Raw genomic sequence first — 27921 nt, 5'->3', positions numbered from 1 at the left:
AGCCCGTGCCAGCTGGATCAGGAGCGCCGCTTCCTTCTTATGCGGGCGGAGGCGAAGCTATGGAGGTGGGATTAAGTGGACTAATTAACCCATCCCACTTAATTTGCTTTAGTGGGCTCGCAGTGAAAACAAAAATTGATAATCGGGCTAGCCCACTTTTCCCATCGGGAGCCCACCTTACCACGCAGCCGCAGCGAGCTCCCGCAACCGCCAGTCCCATCGTGCCCCCGCTTCTTCCTCCTCACGCAGTCGTCGTTCAGGGTCCCTGCCCCTCTTTCGCTCGAGATCGAGCCAGGAGGGCGCATGCCCCTGCCCATTGACCCTGTCTTCCCGTCCACACGCAGGACCTTAGATCGAGCCATGCCCATCAGGGCCCGGCCGCGCCGCCGCCCGCTGCCAGCTCCTGCCTGAGTCGCCTCCCCGCCCCGAGCAGCTCTTCATCCCATTGCCTGAGTCCCAACAGTCACGCGCCGAACCTCCGTCCGGTGAGCCACCGGAGGCGGCGGCCGCCGCCGCCCCTCTGCCCCCTGCTATTTCCCTTTCCCCCCTCCTCTCATCTCCCTCTCCTCTCTCTCCCGTAGGATCTCCGAGATGTTACGCGTACTACTGCTGCTTAGTTAACTGCTCTACTTTGTTAAGTGGGAATCCCACCTATTGCCACTTAATCTATGTTAGTTTTGGTGGGATGCCCACTTTTTCAACATCAAACTGTACTGGGACGAGGTGGATTATGGTGGGACTTCCACATATAGTCCCACTTGCAGCCTGAATCCCAGTCATGACCCGCCCCGGCTAGAGCACAAGCGCCGCTTCCTGTGCAGGCGGAGGCAAAGCAATCCGAATAGTGGCCCACGTCCGCGATTCGATCGTCCACTGTCGGCGTGCACGAGAGGGTTTCCCGCAGAAGGTGTGGCGCCGCGGAGAGCCACCATGTCTCTGGCCGGAGTCGAGCCACGCGCGCAATGAAGGCCTCCCTGACGGTGTGTGTGAGCCGGACTTCGACATGGGCGTGCTGAAGGAGCTTCACGGCGAGCTGATTGACATCGAGCTGCCCTCTGAAAGGTGGGAATTGCAGGTCAATGCATTGATGCGTGAATCGTGCATCGACCGGAAGGTGCTCAAGGTGGTGGTGCCTCTGCCAAAGGTTGGAATGCTGGCAAGGAGGACGGGCGCTGCCTGCTCCTGATCTAGCCGGCACAGGTTGGGACAACACTGCCTCGGCCCGAAGGACTCTTATTCTTGCCGGGGCCAGAAACGGAGCTACCGGAGGTCTCGCGCCACCGCCGCCTCCGGCAGCGGGGGTTGTAGGGTTAGCGATTTGGGATCGAATGGGGGGATTCCCTCTTTTCTCGCTCGGGCTAGGAGAAACTGAATCGGCCCGTGTCGGCCTGTGCTGATGTGGCAAGACATGTAGTCGTGTACGCACGTGGGCCTGCCGCAGGACCGTCGATGGACCAGTTTCACAAGTAGCAGGATCGTAACGAGGCAACGCGCAAGTTCCAGGACCGTTCTGGACCGAACCAGCGAGTACAGGGACTGCACTTGCAATTCACTCAATCTGGGTAGCTCCAGATCGGAAGTTACTCCGAGTCTAAAAATTAAAGTGCCATCTTCATCCTCAAAGGTCCTTTGAAGTGCAAACGTGTACTTACGTGGCACCAGAATTGTTCGAGGACTCATATGACACTTCTAAAATAGTTTGAAGATCAGCATGTTATACATATTGCACTTTGAAGATCTATATGATGATTTTCATAGTTCTAGGGCCTAGGACGCACTTTACTCCATATTTTGGTATTATCATTATAATTCAACCCAAGAAAAGGTTATAGTATTGTCTAAGAGCGTCTCCACTCGTTCGGCCCCCAGCGCATAGGTCGGCGATCTTTCGGCCGCTCACCCGGCGATTTTTAGGCCCTGGGGGCGATCAAGGCCCCAGCCACGCCCCCAGGTGCCGCCCCCAAGGCACCACATATTCAAACTTGTTTCGTTCCCGCTCCAAAAAAATGCCATAATTCGGCGATGGGCGTAGCAGTTCGATCATCACCGCCACAGTTCGGCGATCAAATGAAAAGTTCCGCACACAAAAAGAAAGGACACGTAGGGGACACATCAAACGGCGGTGTAGGCCTCCCGCATCAGCGTGCGCGGGCTAGGCGGCGGCGGCGCGGCTTCTGCGCTGGGCGGCGTCGGCGCGGCTTCGATGCTGGGCGTCGCGGAGGCATCATCACTCGGGCTTGGCAGTGGCGTTGGCGTTGGCGTCGGGGATGGTGGCGCCGACGGTATCTGGTTGAGGATGAGGCCGCGTTCCCTCAGGTACCATGTCTTGAGCTTCTCGTTGCTGCTCTGGAGCATTTCCGCCCGCCCATCAGAAAAGCCAGATCGGTGTTCCTCTTCTTCGCGGCGACGTTGGTTCAGAGCAAGCCGAGCTTGACGGCGCTGTTCGTCATCAACGCCGACCATCGTGCCTCGGTTTTTTCTTCCTGCAGGGCAGCACAGGCCTTTACGTCGACAAGGCAATGCTCGATGGACTCTTGCACGCGCACGGCAGCCATTTCGGCGTGTTTCGCCTTCTTGGCCCCCTTGTTGCCGTCCGGTCGCCCGTTGGACGCGCCCGGCGTCAGCGTGTCCGGCTTGTACGTCTCCTTGGCCTTGGCGAGGGTATGCCGTGAAGGAAATATGCCCTAGAGGCAATAATAAAGTTATTATTTATTTCCTTATTTCATGATAAATGTTTATTATTCATGCTATAATTGTATTAACTGGAAACATAATACATGTGTGAATACATAGACAAACAAAGTGTCACTAGTATGCCTCTACTTGACTAGCTCGTTAATCAAAGATGGTTAAGTTTCCTAACCATAGACATGAGTTGTCATTTGATTAACGGGATCACATCATTAGAAGAATGATGTGATTGACTTGACCCATTCCGTTAGCTTAGCACTTGATCGTTTAGTATGTTGCTATTGCTTTCTTCATGACTTATACATGTTCCTATGACTATGAGATTATGCAACTCCCATTTACCGGAGGAACACTTTGTGTGCTACCAAACGTCACAACGTAACTGGGTGATTATAAAGGAGCTCTACAGGTGTCTCCGAAGGTACATGTTGAGTTGGCGTATTTCGAGATTAGGATTTGTCACTCCGATTGTCAGAGAGGTATCTCTGGGCCCACTCAGTAATGCACATCACTATAAGCCTTGCAAACAATGTGACTAATGAGTTAATTGCGGGATGATGCATTATGGAACGAGTAAAGAGACTTGCCGGTAACGAGATTGAACTAGGTATTGAGATACCGACGATCGAATCTCGGGCAAGTAACGTGCCGATGACAAAGGGAACAACGTATGTTGTTATGCGGTTTGACCGATAAAGATCTTCGTAGAATATGTGGGAGCCAATATGAGCATCCAGGTTCCGCCATTGGTTATTGACTGGAGACGTGTCTCGGTCATGTCTACATAGTTCTCGAACCCGCAGGGTCCGCACGCTTAAGGTTTCGATGACAGTTTTATTATGAGTTTATGAGTTTTGATGTACCGAAGGAGTTCGGAGTCCCGGATGAGATCGGGGACATGACGAGGAGTCTCGAAATGGCCAAGACATAAAGATCGATATATTGGACGACTATATTCGGACTTCAGAAAGGTTCCGAGTGATTCAGGTATTTTTCGGAGTACCAGAGAGTTACGGGAATTCGCCGGGAGAAGTATTGGGCCTTATTGGGCCATACGGGAAAGAGAGAGGGGCTGCCTAGGGCGGGCCGCGCGCCCTCAAGGCCTAGTCCGAATTGGACTAGGGGGAGGGGCTGCGCCCCCTCCTTCCTTCCCTTCTCTCTTCCCTTTCCTTCTCTCCTACTCCTAGTACATGGAAGGGCTCCTAGTTCTACTAGGAAAGGGGGAATCCTACTCTCGGTGGGAGTAGGACTCCCCTAGGGCGCGCCATAGAGAGGGCCGGCCCTCCCCCTCCTCCACTCCTTTATATACGGGGGCAGGGGGCACCCCATAGACACACAAATTGATCTTCGTGATCGTTCCTTAGCCGTGTGCGGTGCCCCCCTCCACCATATTCCACCTCGGTCATATTGTAGCGGTGCTTAGGCGAAGCCCTGCATCGGTAGAACATCATCATCGTCACCACGCCATCGTGCTGACGGAACTCATCCCCGACACCCTGCTGGATCGGAGTCCGGGGATCGTCATCGAGCTGAACGTGTGCTGAACTCGGAGGTGCCGTACGTTCGGTACTTGGATCGGTCGGATCGTGAAGACGTACGACTACATCAACCGCATTGTCATAACGCTTCCGCTTTTGGTCTACGAGGGTACGTGGACTACACTCTCCCCTCTCGTTGCTATGCATCACCATGATCTTGCGTGTGCGTAGGAATTTTTTTGAAATTACTACGTTCCCCAACAGTGGCATCTGAGCCTGGTTTTTATGCGTTGATGTTATATGCACGAGTAGAACACAAGTGAGTTGTGGGCGATACAAGTCATACTGCTTACCAGCATGTCATACTTTGGTTCAGCGGTATTGTTGGATGAAGCGGCCCGGACCGACATTACGCGTACGCTTACGCGAGACTGGTTTTACCGCCGTGCTTTGCACACAGGTGACTAGCGGGTGTCTGTTTCTCCAACTTTAGTTGAACCGAGTGTGGCTACGCCCGGTCCTTGCGAAGGTTAAAACAACACTAACTTGACGAACTATCATTATGGTTTTGATGCATAGGTAAGAACGGTTCTTGCTCAGCCCGTAGAAGCCACGTAAAATTTGCAACAACAAAGTAGAGGACGTCTAACTTCTTTTTGCAGGGCATGTTGTGATGTGATATGGTCAAGACGTGATGCTATATTTTATTGTATGAGATGATCATGTTTTGTAACCGAAGTTATCGGCAACTGGCAGGAGCCATATGGTTGTCGCTTTATTGTATGAAATGCAAACGCCCTGTAATTGCTTTACGTTATCACTAAGCGGTAGCGATAGCCATAGAAGCAATAGATGGCGTAACGACAACGATGCTACGATGGAGATCAAGGTGTCGCGCCGGTGACGATGGTGATCATGACGGTGCTTCGGAGATGGAGATCACAAGCACAAGATGATGATGGCCATATCATATCACTTATATTGATTGCATGTGATGTTTATCCTTTATGCATCTTATCTTGCTTTGATTGACGGTAGCATTTTAAGATGATCTCTCACTAAATTATCAAGAAGTGTTCTCCCTGAGTATGCACCATTGCGAAAGTTCTTCGTGCTGAGACACCACGTGATGATCGGGTGTGATAGGCTCTACGTTCAAATACAACGGGTGCAAAACAGTTGCACACACGGAATACTCAGGTTAAACTTGACGAGCCTAGCATATACAGATATGGCCTCGGAATACGGAGACCGAAAGGTCGAACGTGAATCATATAGTAGATATGATCAACATAGTGATGTTCACCATTGAAACTACTCCATCTCACATGATGATCGGACATGGTTTAGTTGATTTGGATCACGTGATCACTTAGATGACTAGAGAGATGTCTGTCTAAGTGGGAGTTCTTAAGTAATATAATTAATTGAACTTAAATTTATCATGAACTTAGTCCTGGTAGTATTTTGCAAATTATGTTGTAGATCAATAGCTTGCGTTGTTGCTTTCATATATTTATTTTGATATGTTCCTAGAGAAAATTGTGTTGAAAGATGTTAGTAGCAATGATGCGGATTGGATCCATGATCTGAGGTTTATCCTCATTGCTGCACAGAAGAATTATGTCCTTGATGCACCGCTAGGTGACAGACCTATTGCAGGAGCAGATGCAGACGTTATGAACGTTTGGCTAGCTCAATATGATGACTACTTGATAGTTTAGTGCACCATGCTTAACGGCTTAGAATCGGGACTTCAAAGACGTTCTGAACGTCATAGACCATATGAGATGATCCAGGAGTTGAAGTTAATATTTCAAGCAAATACCTGAGTTGAGAGATATGAAGTCTCCAACAAGTTCTATGGCTAAAAGATGGAGGAGAATCACTCAACTAGTGAGCATGTGCTCAGATTGTCTGGGTACTACAATCGCTTGAATCAAGTGGGAGTTAATCTTCCATATAAGATAGTGATTGACAGAGTTCTCTAGTCACCATCACCAAGTTAGTAGAACTTTGTGATGAACTATAGTATGCAAGGGATGACGAAAACGATTCCCGAGCTCTTCATGATGTTGAAATCGACGAAGGTAGAAATCAAGAAAGAGCATCAAGTGTTGATGGTTGACAGGATCACTAGTTTCAAAAAAAGGGCAAAGGGAAAGAAAGAGGAACTTCAAGTAGAAGGACAAGCAAGTTGTCACTCCCACAAAGAAGCCCAAAGCTGAACCAAAGCCTAAAACTGAATGCTTATACTGTAAAGGAAATGGTCACTGGAAACGGAAATACCCTGAATATTTGGTGGATAAGAAGGATGGCAGAGTGAACAAGGGTATATTTGATATATAGGTTACTGATGTGTACCTTACTAGTGTTATAGTAGCCCCTGAGTATTTGATACTTGTTCGGTTACTAAGCTTAGTAACTCGAAACAGGAGTTACAGAATAAACAGAGACTAGTTGAGGGTGAAGTGATGATGTGTGTTGGAAGTAGTTCCAAGATTGATATGATCATCATCACACTATCCCTACACTTTCGAGATTAGTGCTGAACCTAAATAAATGTTATTTGGCGTTTGCGTTGAGCATGACTATGATTTGATCATGTTTATTGCAATACAGTTATTCATTTAAAGTCAGAGAATAATTCTTATTCTGTTTACATGAATAAAGCCTTCGATGGTCATACACCCAATGAAATAGTTTGTTGGATCTCGATCGTAGTGATACACATATTCATAATATTGATGCCAAAAGATGCAAAGTTGATAATGATAGCGCAACTTATTTGTGGCACTGCCATTTGGGTCATATCGGTGTAAAGCGCATGAAGAAACTCCATAAAGATGGATTTTTGGAATCTCTTGGTTATGAATCATTTGATGCTTGCGAACCGTGCCTTTTGGGCAAGATGACTGAAACTCCGTTCTCCGGAACAATGGAACGAGCTAGTGACTTATTGGAAATAATACATACCGATGTATGCGGTCCAATGAGTGTTGATGCTCATGGTGGGTATCGTTATTTTCTGACCTTCACAAGATAAATTGAGCAGATATGAGTATATCTACTTAATGAAGCACAAGTCTGAAACATTTGAAAAGTTCAAAGAATTTTAGAGTGAAGTGGAGAATCATCGTAACAAGAAAATAAAGTTTCTGCAATTTGATCGCGGAGACAAATATTTGAGTTACGAGTTTGGTCTTCAATTAAAACAATGTGGAATAGTTTCACAAACTCATGCCACCTGGAACACCACGGCTTAATGGTGTGTTTGAACGTCATAACAGTACTTTGTTGGATATAGTGCAATCTATGATGTCTCTTACCGATTTACCACTATCGTTTTGGGGTTATGCATTAGAGACAGCTGCATTCACTTTAAATAGGGCACCATCAAAATCCATTTGAGACGATTCATTATGAACTGTGGTTTGGCAAGAAACCAAAGTTGTCGTTTCTTGAAGTTTGGGACTGCGATGCTTATGTGAAAAAGTTTCAACCTGATAAGCTCGAACCCAAATCGGAGAAGTGCGTCTTCATAGAATACCCAAAGGAAACTATTGGGTACACCTTCTATCACATATCCGAAAGCAAGATATTCGTTGCTAAGATGGATCCTTTCTAGAGAAGGAGTTTCTCTTGAAAGAAGTGAGTGGGAGGAAAGTAGAGCTTGATAAGGTAATTGTACCTTCTCCCGAATTGGAAAGTAGTTCATCACAGAAATCAGTTCCAGTGACCACTACACCAATCAGTGAGGAAGCTAATGATATTGATCATGAAACTTCAGATCAAGTTACTACCAAACCTCGTAGGTCAACCAGAATAAGATCCGCACCAGAGTGGTATGGTAATCCTATTCTGGAAGTCATGTAACTAGACCATAATGAACCTACGAACTATGAGGAAGCGATGATGAGCCCAGATTCCGCGAAATGGCTTGAGGCCATGAAATCTGAGATGGGATCCATGTATGAGAACAAAGCATGGACTTTGGTTGTCTTGCCCGATGATCGGCAAGCCATAGAAAATAAATGGATCTTCAAAGAGGAAGACGGACACTGATAGTAGTGTTACTATCTTCAAAGCTCGACTTGTTGCGAAAGGTTTTCGACAAGTTCAAAGGTGTTGAATACGATGAGATTTTCTCACTCGTAACGATGCTTAACTCTGTCCGAATCATGTTAGCCATTGCCACATTTTATGAAATCTGGCAAATGGATGTCAAAAATTGCATTCCTGAATGGATTTTTGGAAGAAGAGTTGTATATGATGCAACCTGAAGGTTTTGTCGATCCGAAAGGTGCTAACAAAATGTGCAAGCTCCAGTGATCCATCAATGGACTGGTACAAGCATCTCGGAGTTGGAATATACGCTTTGATGAGTTGATCAAAGCATATGGTTTTATATAGACTTTTGGAAAGGCCTATATTTACAAGAAAGTGAGTGGGAGCACTACAAAATTTCTGATAAGTATATGTGAATGACATATTATTGATCGGAAATGATGTAGAATTTTCTGGAAAGCATAAAGGAGTGTTTGAAAGGAGTTTTTCAAAGAAAGACCTCAGTGAAGCTGCTTACACATTGAGCATCAAGATCTATAGAGATAGATCAAGATGCTTGATAAGATTTTTCAATGAGTACATACCTCGATAAGATTTTGAAGTAGTTCAAAATGGAACAGTCAAAGAAGGAGTTCTTACCTGTGTTGCAAGGTGTGAAGTTGAGTAAGACTCAAAACCCGACCATGGCAGAAAATAGAAAGAGAATGAAAATTCATTCCCTATGCCTCAGTCATAGGTTCTATAAAGTATGCTATGTTGTGTACCAGACCTATTGTATACCTTACTCTGAGTTTGGCAAGGGAGTACAATAGTGATCTAGGAGTAGATCACTGGACATTGGTCAATATTATCCTTAGTGGAATAAGGATATATTTCTCGATTATGGAGGTGACAAAAGGTTCGTCGTAAAGGGTTACGTCGATGCAAGTTTTGGCACTGGTCCAGATGACTTTAAGTCTTAATCTGGATACATATTGAAAGTGGGAGAAATTAGCTAGAGTAGCTCCGTGCAGAGCATTGTAGACATAGAATATTTGCAAAATACATACAACTCTGAATATGACAGACTCGTTGACTAAACTTCTCTCACAAGAAAAACATGATCATACCTTAGTACTCTTTGGGTGTTAATCACATAGCGATGTGAACTAGATTATTGACTCTAGTAAACCCTTTGGGTGTTGATCACATGATGATGTGAACTATGGGTATTAATCACATACAGATATGAATATTGATGTTAAATCACATGGCGATGTGAACTAGATTATTGACTCTAGTGCAAGTGGGAGACTGAAGGAAATATGCCCTAGAGGCAATAATAAAGTTATTATTTATTTCCTCATTTCATGATAAATGTTTATTATTCATGCTATAATTGTATTAACCGGAAACATAATACATGTGTGAATACATAGACAAACATAGTGTCACTAGTATGCCTCTACTTGACTAGCTCATTAACCAAAGATGGTTAAGTTTCCTAACCATAGACATGAATTGTCATTTGATTAACAGGATCACATCATTAGAAGAATGATGTGATTGACTTGACTCATTCTGTTAGCTTAGCACTTGATCGTTTAGTATGTTGCTATTGCTTTCTTCATGACCTATACATATTCCTATGACTATGAGATTATGCAACTCCCGTTTACCGGAGGAACACTTTGTGTGCTACCAAACGTCACAACGTAACTGGGTGATTATAAAGGAGCTCTACAGGTGTCTCCGAAGGTATATGTTGAGTTGGCGTATTTCGAGATTAGGATTTGTCACTCCGATTGTCGGAGAGGTATCTCTGGGCCCACTCGGTAATGCACATCACTATAAGCCTTGCAAGCAATGTGACTAATGAGTTAGTTGCGGGATGATGCATTATGGAACGAGTAAAGAGACTTGCCGGTAACGAGATTGAACTAGGTATTGAGATACCGACGATCGAATCTCGGGCAAGTAACGTGCCGATGACAAAGGGAACAACGTATGTTGTTATGCGGTTTGACCGATAAAGATCTTCGTAGAATATGTGGGAGCCAATATGAGCATCCAGGTTCCGCCATTGGTTATTGACTGGAGACGTGTCTCGGTCATGTCTACATAGTTCTCGAACCCGTAGGGTCCGCACGCTTAAGGTTTCGATGACAGTTTTATTATGAGTTTATGAGTTTTCATGTACCGAAGGAGTTCGGAGTCCCGGATGAGATCAGGGACATGACGAGGAGTCTCGAAATGGCCGAGACGTAAAGATCGATATATTGGACGACTATATTCGGACTTCGGAAAGGTTCCGAGTGATTCGGGTATTTTTCGGAGTACCAGAGAGTTACTGGAATTCGCCGAGAGAAGTATTGGGCCTTATTGGGCCATACGGGAAAGAGAGAGGGGCTGCCTAGGGCAGGCCGCGCGCCCCCCAAGGCCTAGTCCGAATTGGACTAGGGGGAGGGGCTGCGCCCCCTCCTTCCTTCCCTTCTCTCTTCCCTTTCCTTCTCTCTTCCATTTCCTTCTCTCCTACTCCTACTACATGGAAGGGCTCCTAGTTCTACTAGGAAAGGGGGGATCCTACTCTCGGTGGGAGTAGGACTCCCCTAGGGCGCGCCATAGAGAGGGCCGGCCCTCCCCCTCCTCCACTCCTTTATATACGGGGGCAGGGGGCACCCCATAGACACACAAATTGATCTTCGTGATCGTTCCTTAGCCGTGTGCGGTGCCCCCGTCCACCATATTCCACCTCAGTCATATCGTAGCGGTGCTTAGGCGAAGCCCTGCGTCGGTAGAACATCATCATCGTCACCACGCCGTCGTGCTGACGGAACTCATCCCCGACACCCTGCTGGATCGGAGTCCGGGGATCGTCATCGAGCTGAACGTGTGCTGAACTCGGAGGTGCCGTACGTTCGCTACTTGGATCGGTCGGATCGTGAAGACGTACGACTACATCAACTGTGTTGTCATAACGCTTCCGCTTTTGGTCTACGAGGGTACGTGGACTACACTCTCCCCTCTCGTTGCTATGCATCACCATGATCTTGCGTGTGTGTAGGAATTTTTTTGAAATTACTACGTTCCCCAACATGCCGGACTTCCGCCCACTTCTCGCACTTGTCGATCCGCTTGAAGACGTGGAGGTACTTGAACTCTTGGTCGATGTTGTCATCGCGAAACACGGCGAACATCCGCAGCAGCTGCACCGAGAAACATCAGCCGGCAGGCGGGCACACAGGCGCGTATAGGGCAAAAAGAAAAACAGAGAGGCCGGCATGCTATACCTGATCATCGATGCTGGCGCCGCTCTCCGGGCGAGCCGCGATCTCCTCAACGATCCCATGCCATTTGTTGCATGCCGTTTGGATGAGCCCCCAATGGCTCGCCATCGCCTTCGACCCGCGCTGCACGTGAACGCCTTTGAAGTAGGGGTCGACGAGCTTGCGCTCGTCGAACTCGACCTTGATGCGGTCCCAATACGTCTCGATGCTCTGGTTCGTGTCGGTGGTCGGGTCGAGGCAGACGACTTTCCACGCTTCGGCGAGGCACTCGTCCTCCTTGGACGTCCACTTGATGCGTGGCTTGCCGGTCCTCACCACCCGTTTCTTCTTCTTCTTGCCTTTCCTCACCGGAGAAGGCGTCGGCTCCTCCTTCTCCTCCTCCTCCTCCTCCTCCTCCTCCTCCTCTTCCGTCTCTTCCTCGCTGTAGTCGAGCTCGCCGTCCATGTCGCCGTTGAGATCAATTGTTTCGTCGTGGGCCGTGAACCCAGGGGAGGCGGCGGTGGCAGCCGAGCCGGCTGTGATGATGTCTTCCATGTCAGGCTCCGTCGCGTCGGCGTTGCCAAGATGCGACGAGGAGGCCTGCAAGAAGAGCAGCGCGTCACAGCAGAGAGGTGGCGTCAGGGAGGCTGCGTAGGCTGGCGGCAAGTAGGTGTATGGAGGGTATTGGACACCGGCGAAGGCGGGCGAGGGCGTGCGCTGGGCCGGGCGACCATGGGGGGAGGTGATGTTGGGGTTGAACCCGTCGTGTACGTCGCCGTCGGCATAGCCCGGCGATGGCGTGCAGCCCCATGGTTGTGGCGACGACGAGAAGCCGGTCGAAGATCCGACGCTTTGTTGGCTCCAGGATGCGTGCGAGCCGTGGCCGCCGGGTGGATTCATCATCCCCACGCGCGTCGCCTCGGTTTGTTCCGCCGAGCGCTCCGCCTGCTCCGCCGTTGCCGCTGCCGCGAGCGTCGCCCTGTCCAGGGCCTTCTTGGCCCTGTTGCGCCTATCGGCGGTGACGGCCTCCCGGCGCTGCACTTTCGCCTTCCAGACGGCGTTACTCATGCCCGGGGGCTTGGACGGCGGTGCCCTTTGCTTCCTCTGCTTCGGCTGGGCGGCGGCGATAGTGGTATCCGTCACGGTGCGGGGGAACACGTACTTCTTCGGCGGCATGGCGGCCGGCTTGGAATGGAGGAGGAGGAGATTGGCGGGAGGAATGGAGAATGAGAGGGAAGCGAGAGGAAACGGCGGGAAAAGGGCCTCCTCTCACCGACAGAATGACCCCACACCCTTGTTCGCTTCCGTCAGCGCTCCCAGGCGACACGCGAGCGCTTGAGTTCGGCTCGGGGTCATCGGCTGTTAATTCGGTCCAAACCAGCGCTAAATGAGATCATGGGAGCGCGACTGGGCCGATTTTCAACCACCGACGCTAAAAAATTGTCCTGAGGGAGCCTGTTAGGGGCGCGGCTGGAGATGCTTTAATAGACAGTGCGATTGTGACACCTTTGAGAGAATAGTGCGCGCAGAAGCTGGACACAAACTCTTCCCGCTCAATAGATCAAGCCCGTTTGTTTGCGGGAGTACATTGTTGTGCTGATCCTCTACGAGAACAACCATGAACGATTTAGCTTCAACCAACCTTGTACTCAAGCCCGTTTGGAAGTCTGGACCGCTCTCAAGCCTGTTTATAACCGTCCTGACCCACAAAAAACTCTCACCCCTCCTGCGTGTTTTTGGTCAGCGTCGCTCTAGAGCATCAGCGCCCGCATTCATGCCCGTCCAGAGCGAACGCGACCGCTCACCTGCGTTAGCATTGGAGCGGCGCGCCAGCTGAGAGAGCACCGCCTACGCCGCTTTTCGATACAGGCAACTGGCGCGCGTTCAAAGGACACGACGGCCGCCCTTTCGTCCGTCTCCCACCCACATTGATGGCACGCTGTTGGCGAGGCATCTCCTCCGCCGCCACCCGTCCGTCCGTCTGCTATATAAACCGCTGCCTCGATACCCCGACCGTAGCCACAGTCATCCCCCTCCACACCACTCCCCGTCATGGATCGCTCGGTTGCCAAAGCTCTCTGGGACGGGCTTACGTCGGAGCAGAAGAAGGCCATGGCCGCCATTGCTGCCGACTCGCAGGCCGGTAGGCAGCAGTGCAAATAGAGGACGCCTCCTCCGACGAGGCAACGACACTCTCCTCTTCCTCTGCAACACCCTCCTTCACTCCACCCTCGTCGATGCATTGCACCCTGACCATCGGCGAGGCCCGTGCCCATTATGTGGGCATGGTGCGGGAGGAGCAGTTCCAGGAAGCGCAGGCCGATGCAAACTACAACCACAACTTACTCCCAGAGCATCTCCAGGTGGAGGAGCAGGTCGCCACCGGCAAGGCGGTCGCACTGGACGCGGACCTGGTGGAGCAGGAGGTGCTACTTGAGTCCTACCGGTCCGCCCGCGAGATCTGCCTCGCCCGCTGGCGGTACCGGCTGCGGGTGGCGGAGGTGGCAGCCGCCGGCAAAGAGTGTGGCGATGACGATGCAGATGAGGCGTTGTTCGGCAACACCGACGAGGAAGACATCACCGAGATAGCACCCCGGCACCACGACCACGAAGAAGCCAGCACGTTCGCTGGCGCCACTGGCAGCGAGGAAGAGTAGTGCACGATAGGTCGTCGCCGCTCGTGTCCCCGGAAGGCCACCGCCCCCCCCCCCCCCTCCCCCTCTCCCCCCCTCCCGTCGATGCCAAGCTTGGTGGGCTCAACATCTTCGACCGATTAGTCGCTTGGCGGCGACGTGGAAGCGGCCAGCTTCAATTCCTGGGGTTCCGGAGGCGGAGGTCATCGAGGCAGAGCTAGAAAAGGCGAAGCTTCCGTTCTCTTGGTTCATGGCCGGACACGGGGACAGGACGCCAGCGATCATTTAGACTAGGTATTAATTATACTCCAGAGCCCGCCTAGGTCCGTTTGATGTATTTGTAATGAAATCCTTCGTGTTTGTATGAAATCCGGTCGAGTTTGCATAAATCTGGCCGTGTTTGCAAGAATTTCATCCGGTTGGTTTAAGTTGTTGTCAAAATGTATGCGGCTAGTATTGGATGGCTGCCTCCGCATCGTATCCGCGGACTGGTCTCTCCCTGTCCGCGGACGAATGCAGGAGGTTTTTATGCGGGTTGTCGGTGGAGATACCCTAAAAAATATAAGATCGTTTACATCACTTAAGTATTGATCTAAACGATATTATATTTCTTTATTACAGAGTACTCCCTCCGTTTCTAAATATAAATCTTTTTAAAGATTTCACAATGGACTACATACAGATGTATATAGACATATTTTTAGAGTGCAGATTCACTCATTTTGCTCCGTGTGTAGTCCCTCGTTGAAATTTTAGGAACGGAGGGAGTACATCAGAAAGAGTACACAATATGCATGCACGGAAACTGCGTGACCCTGTGGATGTACTTGAAGATCCAGGCGAAAAGCACACGAGGAATTAAATTGTTTGATGTCTCCGCGTTGCAGGTGAAGTTACTCCTGCTGCTGTCCTCCAGGTGCAGCAACCGTTAGCAGCAGCCCCGCTCGCTCTCTATCTTTCTTGCGTACGACCGCCCGCGGCCGAAAGTCGGGAGAAAAGCTTGGTCCGCTCACCTCACCTCACCACACTTACTACTGCAACCGGCGGCATTTATCTATGCTTTCCTTTCCAGCAAGGGATCCAATCCAACCCAGATCCAGGCACAACCCTCTTTAAGAAATGGGGGGAAACCACCACATGGATTACACCGAATCTCAACGCAATTCAAATCTGAATCAGCCGACAGGGCATTGTTTATCGTTCGTTTTTACCTGCCCGAGACTGACACCATGTGCAGCTGCCAGATTACATTAGCAAATCCACAGTTTTTTCCAACATTTTTCATCAACATTTCTTGAAGAATTCACCTTTAGTATCCTTAATCCGTCTCGGTAACAATCACTATGGCAGTAAAAGAGCAGAGAGAGCGAGATCAAGAACAGTATGGATCAATGGATGCCAAAATGTACATATGTCATGCCCATCGATGATCCATGATCGATCAGAGGTTGGTGTCGAGCAAGCACCGGTCAGCCGATCAGCTGCGGGAGCACTCGGCGGGGAACCCCTTGGGGAACCGCCACCCGTCGTCGCAGTAGTTGTAGCGCATGTAATTCTTCTTGGCCCAGGCGACGGTGCCCCGCTCGGCGGCGCTGGGCCGGCGCCGCATCCAGCGGCCGGTGCCGGCGGGGCAGGCGAGCGGGCGGCCGGCGCCGGCGGGCGCGCAGGCGTCGGCGAGGTAGCCGCGGTAGGAGACGACGAAGGGCGCGGCGGACCAGTCCACCTTCACCTTGCCCCGCTGCGTCGCCCAGTAGCTGCCGTCCCAGAGCGTGGCGTGCACCGACATGGGCTTGGCGCCCGGGTAGGGCAGGTCGGCGTGGCGGGTGAAGCAGCGGAGGACGAGGTCGTCCACCTTGAAGATGATGTTTCGGTCGTTCCAGATGATGGTGTAGGTGTGGTAGTCGGCGGCCGGGTCGAACCACAGGTAGAACTGCTGCTCCTTCTTGCCGTCGCCGTTGGCCCACACGTTGGTGTTGAGCGCCACCGGCTGGCCGGTGCTGTTGCCCATGAACTCCATGTCGATCTCGTCGTGCCCGGGGCCGTCGCCCGACGAGAGCTGCACCAATCAAGTAGCAACGCCGGCGTCGTCAGTCGAATGTCAACTATAGATATAGTATATTCTGTGCTCAAAACGAATCGAAACGAATCCAATACGTACGTAGAAGGAGGCGACGGTGCCGGCGGAGTTGCCGGGGACGAGCTTGATCTGGACGCTGAACTGGCCATAGAGGTAGCTGCGACGGGAGCGGAAGGCGCCGCCCGACTGCCGGTCGAGGACGATCGACGCCACCTGCTGCCCCCGCGCGTCGTAGCCGGCCCGCACGTTGCCCTCCGTGGTGAACTCCTCGTGCAGCCACGCGGCCGCCGACGACGCCGCCAGCAGCGCCAGGGCCACGGCGACGGCGCACACGGCAGCCCAACGCGCCATTGGGGATGCTCTGCTTCTTGGTGCGTGGAGACGAGGAGGCGCGCGCTGGCTAGTGGAGTGAGACGGGCATGGATAGTTAGCACAGCACAGGAGGTGGCGCCGGTTTTATACTGCTTTGAGCAAGGTCAGCGGCAGAGGGGACGCTCTGCTGATGCGTGGGGCACATCCGACGGTGACCGTGGTGACTGACGCGCACGCACCGCAGTCCGACTCTGAACCAAACAAGCGTCCGGGCGATGGCGACGGGATTATCCGGCCATTCATTGCGGTTCGCCACTTAAGCGCATCAATGCTCAATGGGGGGCCGTCGCCATCTTAATCTTATCTCAGATTTTTGCTTATCTTGGCATGGATGCCTCCTTTCCTTTCCTCGCTGGGCATGGGCAAGCGTGTACTCCCTCTGTCCGGTCACGGGCGCTGCGGTGCCCGACAGCGACGGCGGGCGGCGGTGGTTCACGCGTCGCCTGGCCGCTGCCGCTGTCGTTTCCACGGGCCATACTCGCTCGCTTTCCGACTCCCCGCGCGCGGATGCAGCACGAGTGGAGCGGGTGCCCTGTGCGTGTCAGAATCAAGTTGAAGCTAATGTAGGATCAGCCCCCACGTCCTTATCTTGCCCCCGCGTCGCCCCCGCTCGGGCGACTCGGGCGGGATCTCGATCCCTAGCCGCCGGGTCCCCTCCCCTCCCTTCGCTGCCGCCGAAGGACGCCGCCGGCGATGGCCCGGGGCTGACGGCGGTGGCGGGGGTCCTCCCTCTTGCCTGCGCCGTGGGGGTGGTGCGGCGCCCCGCGGCATGGGTGGCGCGGCCGATCTGGCCTGGCGGCGCGGCGGGCCTGCCTTCCGGCGGCGGCGCGGCGGCTGCCTCAGCCAAGGGCCGCGATGGTGGGGTGCGGCAGCCGGCTCTGCCTCGGGCTGCGTGGCTGCGTTCGGCGGCGGCAGCCGGGTCTGCGGCGACACACCATCTGACCTCGGATCGGCGGTGGCGGCATGGAGTGCCTGGTGGTTGGGTCGGCGCCATGCGGGTTGTGCCCTCCGGACAGATCTGATCTGGCCGGTGCGGCCTGCTCGTTGTGCAGCGGCTCAGATCGGCGGCGACCCGTGCACACATTACGTGACGGAGGTTCTTCGAGCGGATCCGGGTGAAAACCTTGTGCTCGGCTTGGTGCCATGACCGGCGTTGGTGGCACCCTGTTGTGTCATTACCTTCTTGAAGGCATCGCCGTGGAGAAGCTCTAGACCTCTATCCGCTACCTCCGGGGAAAACCCTAGATTAGTTGATCGGATGACGGCGGCGCGTTGGTGTCATTTCCTCCTTGGGGGCGTCATTCTTGGAGGCGTACACGGGATCGAGGGACCAGCGGGCGCCTTTTTGGTGGAGCGGTGCTTCATCCTTCACATTGATGACGGCGGATCTCGGCGGCGTGGTGCAGTGGAGACTCGGCGCCCGATGCACGGTGATGAACTCGCGCAGGTGGAGGTAGTTGTCTGGCGTCATGGTGGCGTCGATGACGGAGTGACCTGACAAGGTAGAAGCCTCAATATCTGCTCTGAAGACGGACCTGTGAAAGATGGCGGCGACGACACATGTGAGTGCGTCAGACCAGTTTATGCCCCAGACCCGGGATGTGGCTCGGCTGGGGCTTCTGGCTTTTGATGATAGGATTAGGTGAGTAGTCTGGGTATGTGGCCCAGATAGCACCCCTACATCTTTTGGATAGGAGTAATGGCATATGTTGTCAAGATGGTTAATTCAGGCATATTGTTGTAATACTTTGTAAGGTCCTCGAGAATAATCAATAAAGTGGCCGTATGCATCTCCCAGATGTAGAGGCCAGGGGTCATCCTCCTTTTCTAAAAAAAATGTAGGATCAGCACAACGATGAGCTGTAGCAGCACTAGCAGAACATGCTCTTATCGCTAACAAGCCATAGCAACCTACTCCAAGACAATGCCCCATACAAAGGCACAGGTCATAGGTACCTGAGCAAAGGCCTTCGCCCTGGTGGCATCCGAGGAACTTATAATCCTGCTCGGCGCCGCATTCGGCCGGCGATGGTTTCAGCGGAGTGGAGCGGAGCAGGAACCCCTCTCCTCTCCTTCTCTTCCTGCCTGGAAGATCTCCTGCTCTTGGCATCTCAAAGGCAGAAAGAAGGCCTGTCAACTGGTCTTGCAAATTGTCAAGGCTCAGGGTGTCCTAAATTTTGCCTGATAGGATAGCGCTCTCTGCAGCCCAGCCGCACACGGATGATCATCACCGGTGGATTTTCAAACAGACGGTTCAAATTTAGTAGTCGGTTTTCAGCTAGTTCCAAGAGAGCTACTGGCCTAAAATATATACACCCTGGAATGCAAGTACACCAAAAGAAATGTGCGGAATTTAAACTTGCGGTAAACTAAAAAAGTTGGCACAAACAAGAAATTTATTCCGGGGTTCAAATCCTACATCCGCTGACAATTATTCAAAGAGAAAGAACCATGTTGCGAACAAACCGGGGTTTTTGTTTATGATGTGCTGTATTATCATGCATAGAAAACATAAGGTGTACAGTGGACTTTAATTTTCACATATTTGAAGAGAATTCGTGTGCACAAAAGATGCAAATAAACTCTTTTTCAATGCACCAGTAAGTTAGTTGCTCTCATATAGGATTAGCGCAATAAGTTGTGACAGCACTAGTGGAATGTGCTACCTCTCATATCAGATCAGCACAATAAGCTGTGGTAGCACTAGCGGAATGTGCTCTGATCACTAACAAGTCATCATAGCGACCTGTAAGCTATCATTGCCAAGATGGATATCTTGAGAAAGATGATTAGACAACACCAGGGATCCGAACCAAACCCATAATCTGCTAGTAAAGTTGTGAACAGGAAATGGTTTCTGAAAATTCACATAGATGCCTGAACCGAAAGACAACTGGTTGTCCACCTCATACTTCTCTATGGAACTGCTAGTGCAGAGAAGCACTTGTTGCACAGCAAGGACCGACAAAAATGGATACGAGAAGCTCACCTTGGTGATATCAGAGGACAGAGGCGGTGTGCTCCTGTCCGTTGCCGCATTCGCCCGCCAATGGTTTCAGCAGAGCAGAGCAGGGATCCCTTTCCTCTGCTTCTCTTCCTGCCTGGAAGATCTTCCCTTCTGGCTTCTCACAGGTAGAAGATAGACACTGTCAATTGGTCTTGCAAATTGTCAAGGATGAGGCCATGAGGGTGTCCTAAATTTACCTGATAGAATAGCACTCTATGCGGTCGCACACTGATGATCTTCACTGATGGATTTTCAGTTTCAGATACTGCTTCACAAGACCATATGCCACACCACCTGAGCTTGAATTATATGTACTGCACGTGTTAATCCTGTAAGAAATATACAAGAAAAGAACCCAATTCCGCATAAGTGGCTATGGAAGACAAGTACATGAAACAACACAATGGACATGTCAATTGCACTGCAAGCACTAGTGATTAGGCCATGGATGTGGAAGCTCCAATATAGGGCCTCCTTGGCTTCTAGATGTGGATGCTCACCTTGACTTCATTTTTGATACCTGTAAAGAAAATACTGGACCATTTACTGCACTAGTCATCAGACAAACTCAGAATATACTTTTCTGACCATTCAAAAAAAAATACTTTTCTATACAGTACCTGCTAAAAATATAACCACATTAACTGGTCGTGCAATCTCAATCAACAGCCCCTTTTATAGAGGCAAAACACGAGTTGTAGACTTGCAGTGTAATATGGACTCACAGCACTCAAGTCTTTGGTGTCGCTCTCATGCTACTACTTGTTCATCTCCACCACACAGACCATTGGTGCTCACCCTGACTTCTGATTTCATTCAGAACCATAGAATTGCTATCACATCCAAACAGAAGCAAGAGGATTTTATCATGGCGGAGCTCATCATCTCGGCGGTTGTCGGGGACATGGTCGGTAGGGTGATATCTCTTCTCGCTGGCCGGTTCAAAGGCCAAGGGTGCACCGACGCCAAGCTACGGAGGATTTGCCATATGCTTGTCAAGGTTCACAGTGCGGTAGAGGAGGCCAAAGGGAGGCAGATCACAAACTGCGGCACCCTCGAGTGGCTTTCGGAGCTCAACGACGGGGTGTACCAGGGCCGCTACTTGCTCGACACGGTCAGATGCAAAGAACAGGAGCTTGAAGATAAGCATGATGACAAGGTAGTTGGACAAACTTTCTCTTTCTCCTTGTATAATCCTGCAAAGCGTGTGCGCGTAGCGGCATGTGCCGTGAAGAGCCTACTGTCTCGCCATGATGTCGTTGGTCCTGAGGAGATTGACAGAGTGGTGGAGATCTTGGAAACCATATCCGGTGATCTCAAGGAGTTCATGATGCTCCTACAGAACTGCCAGCCAATCCATCGTCCTTTGGCTACTAATATCTTCATTGAGGGGCAGATGTTCGGCCGACATGTCGAGAAACAGAGGATCATCAACTTCCTGCTGCATGATGGTGGTGTGTCTACTGGAAAACTAGGCATGCTTCCAATTGTTGGCAGCACGGGAGTCGGGAAGACCACCCTTGCGCAGCATGTCTGCGATGATGAGAGGGTGCGCAACCACTTTCCAATAATCTTGTATTCCAATTTCTCATACACCAGAGCAATGGCTCGGGGTGAGGCGGTGTTTGTTCTAGGATCCAAAAATGCAGTTAGAGATGCTAAAAAATTCATGGAAATACTGCATGTACTCAAGGAGAAATACCTCAGCAAGAGGTTCTTGATGGTATTTGAAGATGTTGACATGGGCAAGAAACAGATGCTACAAGAGTTACTGCCAATCTTGAGACATGGCAAATTCGGGAGCAGGATCATAATCACCACAAACAACAGGGATGTCGCCAGCTTGGGAACGGTGCAGCCAATCAATCTGAAGGTTATGCCTCATCAGGAGTACTGGTTCTTCTTCAAGGCACACGCGTTTGCTGGCAGAGATGTCGAGGAGGACCCAAGGATGTTAGCAGCAGGTAACGCGATTGCAAGGAAGCTAAATGGGTCATTCTTCGGAGCGAAAATCGTCGGCGGGGTGCTGAAAGCTCATCCGAATCCCCGGTTCTGGTGCAAGATGCTGGGAAGCAATATAGGGGGGTTGTCTCTGTTGGGTGATGGAATTGGGTACATTGCAGATTTGGCAGAGAATTTGCTGCCAAACTACGCAAACATATGTGAGGTGACCATTTCTAAGACTCCATATCCCTCTCAGACAGAACTGGCTGGGTTGGTATATCAGGCAAGTCCTAGTGCTAGTGTTGTTGCCCCGCGTGGTGATATCGGGTTTGCAAAAGTCTTGTTGTGCAGGTCAGTGTTGCCGCTCCAATCACTGTACTACACTGCTCATTGCACTCTGCGTGGGCCAGATTACTCACCAGAGTTCACCAAACTTGAAGGGAGTAGATTTGCGCATCTTACTCCCCTCAAGAAAAGATTTCCTAATATTAGTAATATATGTGTGTGAAGATCAGACAGGAATTATGCCTATTTACATGGAATTGACTTGTCCGTGCAGAGTTGAATACTCTGTTTTGAGTTGCATTGTGCTAGTTCTTGTTTATTTCTGTTTTCTTAGCTTGCTTGTGTTGCTTCCCTTCCCTGGTATGTATATGTAGCTATCCTGGATGACTGTAACCTGGCCCTTGATGTGTGGAATGAAAAGTAGTGAGTCTCTTATTTGGTTCCCAGAGCTGTGACAGTAGCTTGATTATCCAGTGTACTGTTCTGCGGGAGACCATTTAGCAACTAATCATGAAAATCGGCTTAGAAGTTCCATTATGAGCTTTGCTGGTAGATTGATTATGTTGTTTCTGGTACTTTCTAGACGACCTTCTCTCTGAGGGTTGGCCGGGTCCTGCCATCCACTCGCCGAGTATTCTAGGCGCATATGGTTTGGGGTTAGGTTCACCCTGGCAGCTCTGGAGAAGTGGTTGTTCTAGAAGTGTTTGGGCATTGGTCTTTAATTTTCAAACATTTGACGGGATGTACAGACATTTCAAAATCAACAAAGAAAGTTGGTCGAAGCTAAACCTGCCGACCATGCTCCCATATATGATCAGCACAATAAGCTGTAACAGCACTAGCAGAATATGCCATCACTAACAAGTCATAGCAACATGTAAGCCATCATTGCAAAATATGGCAAGGGAAAGATGGATAATGCTAAGAAAAAAAAATCAACTTTCTGTTGATTAGACTAGCGATACCTATACCCGGGACCCAAATCCATGCACTGATACTAAGTTATGAACAGGAAAAGGTTTCTGCAAACTCTTGTAGATGCCTGAACTGAAACAGAGCTGATTAGGCTATGGCAACAATTGTCAGGTCAACTGCACTGCAAGCACCAGTGATTAGGCTATGGCAACTGCACTGCAGTACCTCCTTGGCTTCTAGGGATGTTGATGGTCTAAGACAAGGGCTAGGCATTCACACCATTAGTCATCATACAAGCTCAGAATATAGTTTCATATTTAGTACTGTACAACCAATAAGTAATGGCCAACAGAAAATTAGTCTGTTGCTTTTTGCTCTACCGTGTCAGTGCGACACTTAAAATATAACCACAATAACTTGTCGTGCAATCTAAAATGACAGTTTCTTTCATAGAAGGAAAACACGTGTTGTAGACTTGCAGTGCAATATGGAGTCAAAGCACTGAAGTCTTCCATGTCGCTCTCATGCTAATATTTATATGTCTCCACCACACAAACCATTGGTGCTCACCTTGACTTATGGTTTCATTCAGAAAGTTGGAATTGATAGAAAGGCTGGCGTACCAGATAACTTGCGAACATCACAAAGTTGCTAGAGGAATTTATCATGGCGGAGGTCATCTTCTCAGCGGTTGTCGGAGACATGGTCGGCAGGATGATATCTCTTCTTGCCGGCCAGTTCAAGGGCCAACAGTGCACTGAAGCCAAACTACGCAAGATTTGCCATATGCTCGTCAAAGTTTATAGTGCAGTAGAGGAGGGCAAAGGGAGGCAGATCACAAACTACGGCACCCTCGAGTGGCTTTCAGAGCTCAACGACAGTGTGTACCAGGGCCGCTACTTGCTCGACACGGTCGGATGCAGAGAGCAGGAGCTTGAAGATGAGCATGCTGACAAGGTAGTTGCACAACCTTTCTCTTTCTCCTTGTTTAATCCTGCAAAGCGTGTGCGCGTAGCAGCCTGTGCCATGAAGAGCCTATTGTCTGGCCATGATGTTGGTGTTCCTGAGGAGATAGATCGAGTGGTAGAGATCTTGGAAACCATATCCGGTGATCTCAAGGAGTTCCTGATGCTCCTACATAACTGTCAACCGATCCATCGTCCTTTGGCTACTAATATCTTCGTCGAGGGGCAGATGTTCGGCCGACATGTCGAGAAAGAGAGGATCATCAACTTCCTGCTGCACGATGGTGGTGTGTCAGCTCGAAAACTGGGAGTGCTCCCAATTGTTGGCGGCATGGGAGTCGGGAAGACCACCCATGCGCAGCATGTCTGCGATGATGAGAGGGTGCGCAACCACTTTCCAATAATTTTGTATTCCAATTTCTCATACACCAGAGCAATGGCTCGGGATGAGGCGGTGTTTGTTCTAGGATCCAAACACGCAGTTGGAGATGCTCAAAAATTCATCGAGTCACTACATGTACTTAAGGAGAAATGCCTCACCAAGAGGTTCTTGATGGTATTTGAAGATGTTGACGCGGGCAAAAAGCAGATACTAGAAGAGTTACTGCCGATCTTAAGACAGGGCAAACATGGAAGCAGGATCATAATCACCACAAACAGCAGGGCCGTCGCTGCGAGCATGGGAACGGTGCAGCCGGTCAGTCTGAAGGTTATGCCGCACCAGGAGTACTGGTTCTTCTTCAAGGCGCACGCGTTTGCTGGCAGAGATGTCGAGGAGGACCCAAGGATGCTAGCAGCAGGCAAGGTGATTGCGAGGAAGCTAAATGGGTCCTTCTTCGGAGCAAAAATCATCGGCGGGGTGCTGAAAGCTCATCCGAATCCCCGGTTCTGGAGCAAGGTGCTGAGGAGCAATATAGGGGGATTATTTCTGTTGGGTGATGGAATTGGGTACATTATGGATTTGGCAGAGAATTTGCTACCAATCTACGCAGACGTGTGTAAGGTAACCATTTGTAAGAATCCATTTATCTTTCAGACAGAACTGGCTAGGTTGGAGGATCTGTATCAGGCAAGTCCACTTGGTGATAACCGGTTTGCAAAAGCTCTGTTGTGCAGGTCAATGTTGCCATTCGAACTCTTGAACTACGCTGCTGATTGCAATGTGTGTGGGCCGGACTATTCAGCAGAGTTATAAAATTTGAGGAAGTAGACTTTGCCCATATACTCCCACCAAGAAAAGGTTTGCCGATATAGGGATGTGAAGATTAGACAGGAACTACACCTGTTTACATGGAATCTGATGCACCCGTCCCCATGGAATTGACTGCTCCGTGTGGAGCTGAATGCTCTGTTTTGAGTTGTATTATTGTTGTATTTCTTGTCTTGCTTCACTGCTATATACATGAAACTAGCTCCAATAACTGTAACGTGGCCCTTGATGTGTAGAATGACAGTACTGAGTCATGTTAGTGTTCTACTGTGCATGTCAGTGTTGCCATTCCAACTCTTGTGCTACACTGCTGATTGTAATGTGCGCGGGCCGGACTATCCACCAGAGCTCATAAAAAATGAAGGAAGTAGATTTGCCCATATTAGCTGTAATGACCCAGCTTGTAAAACCTTGTTATTGGTAACTTGTGATCAAGTAATTTAATGCATCTCATATCATGGCATCATCATACAGTTGCATGGTTAAAGCCCCTTTAGGTCGAAACCTTGCAAAATGCTTAAATCTGCCCTCAAATAAATGTTGTGAAGAAAATGTCATCCAAAAGTTGATGTGGCACTTCCCTAGGCCCTACATGTCATAAACAACCCCTCTGAAAAATCTCAGATGTCATGGACTAGTTTTAGTATTTGAAGCAAGTGCTAAATGTTCAAATTCAAATAGTGAAAGAACTCCCCTCAAATATATAAATATATATATGTGTTGTTGGAAGAACTGCAAAATATTTTGTCGGCGATGATTCCTGTAGTTAAAATTCATGAAAAAGATATCTGAGGCAAGTATGTTATATTATATACCCAGTAAAATTCATAAGTTTTATAATCATATTTCACCTACTTGCAGTTCAAACCTGAACTGGGGGCAAAATTGAATTTGAAATTAAATAGCTGTCAAAAACTACATAGACAAATCTGGTAAAATTCATGGTGGTGTGAAATATCATTCATAACACCTAGGATTTTTTCTAGATTTTCCTAAGAAAGGTTTGGATCCATAAAAAAATGCAATGCATTAAAAAAGGAAGGAGAAGAAAAAAGGCCTAAAAAAACACTATAGGGGTGCTGAATGCTCATCCGAATCCCCAGTACTTGTGCAAGGTACTGAGAAGCAACATCGGGTGGTTTGTCTCTGTCGGGCGATGGAATTGGGTACATGCAGATTTAGTACAGAATTTGCTAAAGATCCACATAGACATGTGTAAGGTGACCATTTCTAAGAGTCCATATTCCTCTCAGATAGAACTGGCTAGGTTGGAGGGTCTATATCAGGCAAGCCCTGGTACGTGCTGCTGTCCCGCATGGTGATATTCAGTCTGCAAAAGTCTTGTTGTGCAGATCAGTGTTGACATTCGTGTACAACACTGCGCATTGAAGTGTGCATGGGCCAAACTATTTATCAGAATTCATCAAACTTGAAGGAGGTAGATTTGCCATTTTACTCCCCTAAAGAAAAGATTTGACAATATATGTGTGTTAAGAGCAGAAAGAAATTATGCCTGTTTACATGGAATTTGATGCAATCGTCCCCATGGAATTGACTGGTCCATGCAGAGCTGAATGCTCTGTTTTCATTTGTATTGTTGTTGTTTTTTTCTGTTTTTCTTAGCTTTGCTTGTCTAGAATGAAACTGGCTCGACTAACTGTAACATGGCCCCTGATGTTTAGAATGACAAGTAGTGAGTCTAATGTGGTGCCCACAGCTTTGACAGTAGCTTGACTGTTCAGTTGAAATTCTATTAAGAGTACTGTTCTACGGGAGAACAATTTGGGGTCAATGATGAAAATCCGGTTAGAATTTCCACTATGAGCTTAGCTTGATTATGCTGCTGCCGGTACTTCCTAGACGACCCCTCCCTCGGGATTGGCCAGGTGCTGCCATCCACTCGCTGACTCCTTTTAGGTGCATATGGGTGGGTGATACGTTGACCTGGACAACCCTGGGGACATGGTTGTGCTGCAGAGGTGTCGGGCATCGGTCTTTAATTTCACACATTTGAAATGAATTAGTGTGCACAAAGATGTAAGTAAACTCTTCTCCATTGCAACTTCAACAAAGTAAATAGGTTGAAGCTAAATCGGTGCACAATTGTTCTCTTGTAGGATCAGCACAATAAGCTGTAACAGCTCACTAACAGGTCATACAACCTGTAAGCCATCATTGCAAATATAGCAACGGAAAGATGGATAATACTGAGAAAATATTTTCAACTTCTGTTCATTAGACTAGCCAATAGCTATACCTGGGACCCAAATCCATGTACTGTTACTAAAGTTATGAACAGGCAATGGTTTCTGAAAACTCTCACAATGCCTGAACTGAAAAGGAGATGATTGTCCACAGAATATCTCTATTTATTTTTAAGGATACTGTATATCTACTGCTAGCACAAAAAAAGCCTTCCGCACAGCAGACAGCATGAAAGACAAAGCTCATATGTATGAATGTATCAGAGAAGATGACTTCACCTTGGTGAAATCTGACGAAATATGCTCCTTCTCAGTGCCACATTTGCCCGGCGATGGTTTCAGCAGAGCAGGAACTCCTTTCCTCTCCTTCTCTTCCTGCCTGAAATCTCTCCTGCCCTTGACTCCTCGCAGTCAGAGGATGGACACAGTCAATTGGTCTTGCAAATTGCGTAGTAAGTGCTGTTTGCAATGTGTTCTAAATTTACCTGATAAAATAGCTATGAGGCAGCACACAGATGATCTTTCCTGATGAATTTCAATTCCAGATACTTCACAGGCCAGGATACAACACCACCTGAGCTTGCGTTGTGTGTTAAACCTGCAAGAAATCATTGAAAGAAACACAACTCTGTAAGTGCTATGGAAGATAACACAACACAATTGACATGCCAATTGCACTGCAAGCACTATTGATTTGATAATATAGACAGGTTGTAAGCTCATATACAAGTTGTTCAGCTTTTGTTCACAAATATTGATTCAGTATAATGTGATGGTTATCCTAAATTCTAATGAAGCAACAACCAGACGTACAGAGAACAAACCTC

At 49.1% G+C, this 27921-nt stretch overlaps 1 protein-coding gene and 1 pseudogene across 5 annotated transcripts; one reads left to right on the top strand and one right to left on the bottom strand.

Moving 5' to 3' along the window:
* Positions 1-15208: 15208 nt before the first annotated feature.
* Positions 15209-27707, bottom strand: LOC123088076 (xyloglucan endotransglycosylase/hydrolase protein 8). 5 transcript variants are annotated; one of them, XM_044510232.1, is made up of 7 exons: positions 27580-27707; positions 27374-27495; positions 20072-20091; positions 19769-19900; positions 19554-19686; positions 16274-16592; positions 15209-16171 (listed from the first exon to the last, which is right to left on the bottom strand). In XM_044510232.1, exons 5-7 carry the CDS (start codon positions 19601-19603, stop codon positions 15593-15595), a joined length of 948 nt encoding a protein of 315 aa, XP_044366167.1. In that variant the 5' UTR covers positions 19604-19686; positions 19769-19900; positions 20072-20091; positions 27374-27495; positions 27580-27707; the 3' UTR covers positions 15209-15592. The 5 variants fall into 5 exon arrangements, with proteins under 5 accessions (XP_044366167.1, XP_044366166.1, XP_044366169.1 ...); XM_044510231.1 differs by having other exon boundaries at positions 27374-27490; positions 27580-27705; XM_044510234.1 differs by having other exon boundaries at positions 19554-19682; positions 27374-27490; positions 27580-27705.
* Positions 20287-25184, top strand: LOC123088078 (uncharacterized; annotated as a pseudogene).
* Positions 27708-27921: the final 214 nt, after the last annotated feature.

The sequence above is a fragment of the Triticum aestivum genome, chromosome 4A (assembly GCF_018294505.1).
Source record: "Triticum aestivum cultivar Chinese Spring chromosome 4A, IWGSC CS RefSeq v2.1, whole genome shotgun sequence".
NCBI classification, from domain to species: domain Eukaryota; kingdom Viridiplantae; phylum Streptophyta; class Magnoliopsida; order Poales; family Poaceae; genus Triticum; species Triticum aestivum.
Note: the sequence above shows the minus strand (reverse complement) of the source record. Positions and strands in the feature narration are given on the sequence as shown.

Coding starts and splice junctions, on each gene's coding strand:
- LOC123088076 (XM_044510232.1), bottom strand. CDS start 19,603: ATGCGGCAACGGACAGGAGCACACCGCCTCTGTCCTCTGATATCACCA. Junction 16,593..19,553: donor TGTCCTCTGATATCACCAAG/GTGAGCTTCTCG, acceptor TCACTCCACTAG/CCAGCGCGCGCCTCCTCGTC. Junction 16,172..16,273: donor GCACCGTCGCCTCCTTCTAC/GTACGTATTGGA, acceptor TGATTGGTGCAG/CTCTCGTCGGGCGACGGCCC.